General features: G+C 55.2%; 2 protein-coding genes across 7 annotated transcripts in view; both read left to right on the forward strand.

The window, feature by feature from the left end:
* The window catches only part of LMBR1L (limb development membrane protein 1-like), a 14,827-nt gene extending 13,627 nt beyond the window's left edge, over window positions 1-1,200 (forward strand). For all 6 annotated transcript variants that reach the window (XM_006755465.2, XM_015558582.1, XM_006755463.2 and 3 more), the window contains 2 exons: window positions 240-401; window positions 595-1,200. In XM_006755465.2, the coding sequence (XP_006755528.1) occupies window positions 240-401; window positions 595-662 (230 nt within the window). In that variant the 3' untranslated portion in view covers window positions 663-1,200. The remainder of the gene's footprint in view (window positions 1-239; window positions 402-594) is intronic.
* Window positions 1,201-2,917: 1,717 nt separating this feature from the next.
* Window positions 2,918-6,869, forward strand: part of DHH (desert hedgehog) — a 4,588-nt gene continuing 636 nt past the window's right edge. The window contains exons 1-3 of the mRNA XM_006755561.2: window positions 2,918-3,473; window positions 6,125-6,386; window positions 6,646-6,867. Of these exons, the coding sequence (XP_006755624.1) occupies window positions 3,171-3,473; window positions 6,125-6,386; window positions 6,646-6,867 (787 nt within the window). The 5' untranslated portion in view covers window positions 2,918-3,170. The remainder of the gene's footprint in view (window positions 3,474-6,124; window positions 6,387-6,645; window positions 6,868-6,869) is intronic.

Here is a 6,869-nt window from a genome sequence, read left to right on the forward strand (position 1 = left end):
GGCGGGGATGGCGGGGATGGGGGTGGGCTGGAAGGGGTCAATGGGGGGGAAAGGCGGGACATATGTAATACTATCAACAATAAAGAATTATTTTTTTAAAAATCCCCCCCCACTCAAATAATAGGCCAACTTATCAGTTGCAGTGTTAAGATGTGGCCACCAGGAGGCAGCAGAAAGCTGGGCTCTGAGCCAGGGAGGGGCTGGGATGCCCACCTTCTATCCTGGTCTTTGTATTTCAGGACTCACTCGCTTTGACCTGCTGGGTGATTTTGGACGCTTCAACTGGCTGGGCAATTTTTACATCGTGTTCCTCTACAATGCAATCTTTGCGGGCCTCACCACTCTCTGTCTGGTGAAGACCTTCACCGCAGCTGTTCGGGCAGAGCTGATCCGGGCTTTTGGTGAGAAGGAGTGGGAGTCACAGGCTGGTGGGGTGGAGCCCTCTGGAACAGTGGTCTTTCCAGCAAGGGAGATGGCAGGCTTTCTGCTTTACTTGTAACATGCTTCATCCATCCATTTTGTGGTTTGGTTGTCTTATCCCAGAGGTCTGGACATATGTCCTACTTTTGACTGTCCGCCTTCCCTCTTTTCCAGGACTGGACAGACTGCCATTGCCTGTCTCTGGTTTCCCCAGGGCATCTAGGAAGACCCAACACCAGTGACCTCTAGTTGGGGGTGAGAGGGAAAAAACTGGACACTGCCATCTGCTACCCAGTCCTGAAGCGACACCAGGAGTGGGTGATCCTTAAGACCTGGAATCTGAGAGGGGTGGGTGGCAGAGGGGAGCTGAGCCATCTGCACTGTTGCATAATCTGAGCCAGAGTTTGGGACCAGGCCCCCTTGTTTTTCCAGATTTAACTGTGGGCCTTAGCATGGGGTAGGACTGGGTGACTTGGGTCTGGCTCCTGGTCCCAAATCCGTTAACACATCAATCTGCCTCACTGCTATTCCAGGCCATGCCTGTAGCCATGTTTACATGATTTGATGTGCAATAGGGTTGGGTGGGGACAGGGGAGGGACCGAGCAGGGGCAGATGTGGGGGGCAGATTGTCTCCCTTTGCCTCTGGTCCAGAAGAACCTAAGCACTGTGTTATCCTGGAGGGACTTTGGACCACCAGGGAGGTGAGGATGTGGGAAAGAAAAGGCCACAACCATCAGCAATAAAGTTGATCCCAGGGTTTGCTTTGGTTTTTTTTAAAAGGCTCTCTCTGTGTTTATTTGAATAGCCTTGCTCTCCCCCCAAGTCCTGAGTCTTTCAACTGAGAGAAACAGAAGGGTTCTGTCCACCATCCTTTCTCTTCCCCTCCGTCTGCATTCTTAGTGTTCTTTGAGGACTTGGGTCTGGTGTTAGGCCACACAATTAGGCACTTGGGAGCTCCTCTCCCTTAGCCTAAAGCTGGCTGGTCTCCTGACTCTCCTTATACTCATGACCTTGTTTATGTGCCTTGGTTATTGGGGGTAGGTAGGCATGGGTGTAGGAATAGGATAAGATCCCCTTGTATACACACACACACACACACACACACACACACACAGCCCTGTCCTCCCTGATTTGACTGTTGGATGTGGAATAAAAGAAGTGGCTAGCTAACAAAGGTCTGTGATCTACCTCAGAGAAGAACCTAACTCCATCTTTCCAGAGGCTATCAGTGCTGTAAGTCCTATGCAAGCCCCCTGCCATGTTGGGGCTAGGGACAAAGTTTCTGCTCGGGGTTATGTATGTTATGTATATGTTGCATTGAACAACATTTAGGGGCACCACTCACCTCATAGTCTTAATGTATAGTTATGACTATTTTCTTGCAAATGGCAGGTGTATTGAGGAAGGGGTGCTTTTTTTTTTAATGTACACAAAGGTGCCTATAAGAGCTAGCTATGGAGCTGCATGAGGAGTGAACATGGAATACAAAAACAAACAAACAAACAAACCCACAAAAAACAGTATAGTTTCCATGCCATGAATATTTGCTGAGCACTCTACTATAGGCCAGGCACTTAACCATGGGGTTACATGATAAATAAGTTTGTGCTTAATTGCTTTTTCTAGTAAGGGTGACAGATAATTCTAACACTGAACCACAATAAATGGCAGTTAATTACTGGTTTTCCAGGAAATAGAGGTGGTCAGTGTCAAGGCATCAGAAAAGGCTTCTTAGAGAAAGTGATTTCTAAAGGAGAGTAGATTGGTGGGTGACGTGTAGCAGGCTCAAAGCCTCTGGGATAAATCTGAGTGACTGGAAGCAGAGCCGCAGGGGGCTCCAGAGAGGAAGAAGCTAGAGGTGGCTAGATGAAAGGTGAAAGGAAACCAGTTAGAGAGTTAAAGTAGCCACTGCCCTCCAGCAACTTCCAATTGACAAGTTATTCATTTAAAAAAAAGTTGGGTGTCTAGCAAGGACAAAAGAGGGGCCAAATTTTGAAGTCCTAAAGTAGACTATAACTTGAAGCTCTGTTGCTGACTCTAGGGAAAACTCCCAGCAGAAGAGATGGAAATGGCAGAGGTTTGGGGAAGACCACGGAGAGGCAAGGGCGGCTCTGGTTGTATGCCCAAAGAGCATGGTTGACTTTGGGCAGGAACTGGAACCAATATTTCTGGATAGTAGTAGAGGACATGGCCTGCCAGGGTAGGCTTTAGTAGAGCAAAGATCCAGTTCAAATATCAGAGGAGGATGGTTTGGTACCAAGCGCAGACTGGGAGGTAGAAGGATGCTCCACCCGACAGCCAAAGCTGTTAGGGTTTCCTAGGCAAGTAACTACCTGGTTTCCAGGATGGGACACACCTCAGTCTCAAACTGGACCCGTGGTGACCGGCTAGAGCCCCCGCCCTGGTGGTAGGGGGCGGGCCGGTCCTGGGCGGGGGGCGGGGCCAGGGGCCACTTAAGGCGGAGCCCGGGCATTGTGGCAGCGCCGGAGCCTGGCGACAGAACCAGGCTGAGCTGGCAGTCACCCACGACCCCACTTCCCTGCTATGATGGCCCGCCTGTAGCAGGTTACAGAACCCCCGCGGGGATGTAGGCAGAGTAGCGGCAGCCAGGTGCGTGGAGCCGCAAGAGCTCTAGGGCACTCTGGGGGCAGTTCTGCCTGCTGCGCTCTCTGGTGCCGGGGAATGCCCAACTGCCAGGCGAGCTGGTAAGGATAAGAACGTTCCCTTTTGGCCCGAGTCCGCTGCATCCATGGCGCTGCTGGCCAGTCTGGTGCTCCTGTGCTGCTTGGCACTTCTGACGCTGCCAGCCCAGAGCTGCGGCCCGGGCCGGGGGCCGGTTGGCCGGCGCCGCTACGTGCGCAAGCAGCTTGTGCCGCTGCTCTACAAGCAATTTGTGCCCAGCGTGCCCGAACGGACCCTGGGCGCCAGTGGGCCAGCCGAAGGTAGGGTTGCCAGGGGCTCCGAGCGCTTCCGGGACCTGGTGCCCAACTACAATCCTGACATCATCTTCAAAGATGAGGAGAACAGTGGCGCAGACCGCCTGATGACCGAGGTAAGGTGGGCCTCTCCTCACCTGCGCCAGGGCCCTGCCAACTTCTCTACTTTCCTATTGCAGCCCCGGTGGGTGAACTGGGCTTCATCTCTAGAAACCTTAATCTCAAAGACCTTCCTTCACCCCACTCCTCCCCAAAATAAAACTGCTGCTGGCTGGAGGGAGTGATCAGGAGAGATCCAAACTGGGAGAGACTTGGATGGGGAGAGGAAGGAGGGACTAGTGAGAGTGAAGCTGGGAGAGACTTCGAAGGCGAGGGCGGGGAAAGGGGGATGGCGGCAGGCGAGACGGGAAATGGCTGAGGCGTGGACCGGGGGTCAGCTACCGAGCCAGGCAGGAAGGGCTGGGGTGAGCTGGGGGCCAGGAGCTGGCTAGGCAGTAGACAGAAAGCTATGCCCTTAGCCTGGCTTCTGACCTGATTTTGGAAAATCTCTGTGAGCCAAGAAGACTGAAGGAGGCTGAGAAAGGGTGGCCAAGAGTCAGGTCACCGGGCCATCTACCTGAAGGAGGGGCCGGGTGGGAACTGTCTTTGGCATGGGGGAGGCATCTTAGAACTGGGGCAAGGTCATTCCAGAGTCTAAACGACTGTCTTGTGAAAAGCAGTACTCAATCAGAAGAACAGAGGGACCCACCTGAGAATCACAGGGTTTCCGTGTCCCTCAAGCCCAGTTTATTTCAGGGGCTTTTGTTGGAATTTACAAAATAATATAAACTCAACTACCATGTATTGAGCATCTGGGGCAGATCAGAACTTAACCAACCTAGGGTGAGGTGAGTAATGCTTTGGGAGAGAAGGCCCACCTCTGGCCAATGATCTCAAATGTTGGAACGGGAGGAAATTTGGAGGTCACATTCTTCCACCATCACCCCACCTCCCATTTTACAGTGAGAGCTAGGCCCCAGGAGGAAAAGTGATTTAATCAAAGTCTTAAAACTAATTAGTGACATGGCTGGGACTAGAATTCAGGACTCCTGATTCTAAGTCCTATACACTTTCCATTACACCACCTAATTGTGTATGGAGTGGGGAGGTGGGGGGAGAGGGAGGGGTACGGATTTCCTCTGATTAATTGCAATAGTTTTCCAGGTTACTTTGTTAGGAAAACCTGTCTAGGGGAGAAAGAATCCCTTCTTTCACCCAGAGATTGGGAAGGGTCGCTCCTTTCCTTCTTGGTCATGGAATGCTTCCTCTGGCTGCCACCTGCAGCAGAGTGGGCAGAATAAGGGACAGACCGGGGAGGGGCTCTGACAGGCTTGGGAACCCTTTGGGTCCTGCTTATCTCCCACACCCTGGCTGCAAAAGGCCTCCATTGAGTTGGTTCTGCACTGGGCTGCTGCCCCCGCAGGTCAAGGCCTCGGGCCTCCTTAAGGGACAAAACGACAAAAAGTTGGAAGGAGTTACCACTTTTCCTGTCTTTCCCCTCCCCTCCTCTCCAACCCTGCGGAGGTGTAGAAGACTCAGCAAGAAGGGCAGGGGGAAAGTGTCCCTCTGGCAGTTAGGAGAAAGCCAAGTCCAAGGTGAGAGGTCGGAGAGAAGAAAAGGAAGCTGTCCTCTCTGCGCCTCCTCCCGCCGGGTCCGTGCCATGGTGCGCGCCAAGGTCTCCGGCTCCCAGAATGGAGCGGCCAAGATAACCGCGGTCTCACTCCCCCGGGCGCAGGCTTCCAGCCGCTGCTGCTTTTCCTCCTCTCCACTCCCACCCTGCAGGGGGCCCCCCAGATCCACACGAGGGCGGCTCCGGCTATTCTCAGGTGCTACTCCCACGCCTCACTGGGCTGCATCTGGACCAGAGGTGGAGAGATGGCAGCTTTCAGCGCTGGCAGAGCCTAAGCTGGAACCCGGAGGTCGGGCCGCGCTGGGGGAGGGGACTGACCGGCGGAGCAGGGATAGGGGGCGCGGCTTTCTGCCCTTTCCTCTCCCTGAGCCGGGGTGGCTGAAAAGCGCCTTTGTGGATGGAGCTGCTGAGTCCGCTTCTCCCGGCGGGTCCCCGGCCTCAGCCCGGGATTCTCGCTTGGTTAAGTCATCCCGGAGAATGGCCATTGTACTTCGTGCAGCCCCCGCCACCCCAACCCTTTTTCCAGCAGCCTTGATCCCGCACGGCTCCGCTAGGGCACCTCTGTGGGGGGCAGTCGCACTAGGAAGGGGTTAATGCTAGGGGCCGAAAGGAGGAGGAGGAGGAAGGAAGGAAGGAAGCGATGCCCGGTGCCAGGGAAGGCAACGAAACAAAAGATGAATCAGGCGGAGGGAGGGCAGCCGGGGCTTGCGGTGGGGGCCAGCACACAGGAGCTCCTCTCGGGGAGTCAGGCTGTTCCACCCCTCCCTGACCGAGCTGCCACCCGCCCTCTAAACCTTGCTTTCTCCCAGAATGAGTTGGGGTGAGGAGCCAACATTAAAAATAGGGAACGAGCTAGATAGAGGTGCCTCCTGTCTCAGACTCAGACGTGACCCCACAATTGTCCAACGATGCTTTGAAAAGGGCGTGCCGATAGGCGACTACACCTATGCAGGTCCTCACTTGCCCAGGGCACTCAACAGCGGAGAGGGAATGGGGTGGGGACTGGAGGCAGAAGCATCTACCCTCCCATTCAAGTCGCTTTTGCCCCCAAGGTGGTGGTAGTGGTCACGGGGAGACTGACTCCTTCATTCCCGACAGCGATGTAAGGAGCGAGTGAACGCGCTGGCCATTGCTGTGATGAACATGTGGCCGGGAGTGCGCCTACGGGTGACGGAGGGCTGGGATGAGGACGGCCACCACGCTCAGGACTCGCTCCACTACGAAGGCCGTGCCTTGGACATCACCACGTCTGACCGCGACCGCAACAAGTATGGGTTGCTGGCGCGCCTGGCCGTGGAAGCCGGCTTCGACTGGGTGTACTACGAGTCCCGCAACCACGTCCACGTGTCGGTCAAAGCCGGTACAGTGTGTGTGTGTGTGTGGGGGGGGTGGTGAGGCCCGCCCAAAGGGAAACTGAGTCTAGGGGAGACCAAGGTGGCTGTTAGTGTTATAAACCACCCTTCCGTTTCTGCCCAGGTTGAGGCCAGGTCCCTGGGAAATTGCAGTTGTCCCGGGACTGCTGAGGTCTGCGCTGGGCTTGACCACGTCTTTAAGAATCTGGGCTAACATTCTGGAACCACTGGACTTCATCTAATCCTCTCTACGCTTGTTCCCTGCAGATAACTCCCTGGCGGTCAGGGCGGGCGGCTGCTTTCCGGGAAATGCCACCGTGCGCCTGCGGAGTGGCGAGCGGAAGGGGCTGCGGGAACTGCATCGCGGAGACTGGGTGCTGGCGGCAGACTCCGCGGGGCGGGTGGTGCCCACGCCGGTGCTGCTCTTCCTGGACCGGGACTTGCAGCGCCGCGCCTCTTTTGTGGCTGTGGAGACCGAGAGGCCCCCCCGC

The sequence above is a fragment of the Myotis davidii genome, unplaced genomic scaffold (genome assembly GCF_000327345.1).
Source record: "Myotis davidii unplaced genomic scaffold, ASM32734v1 scaffold290, whole genome shotgun sequence".
Taxonomy (NCBI): domain Eukaryota; kingdom Metazoa; phylum Chordata; class Mammalia; order Chiroptera; family Vespertilionidae; genus Myotis; species Myotis davidii.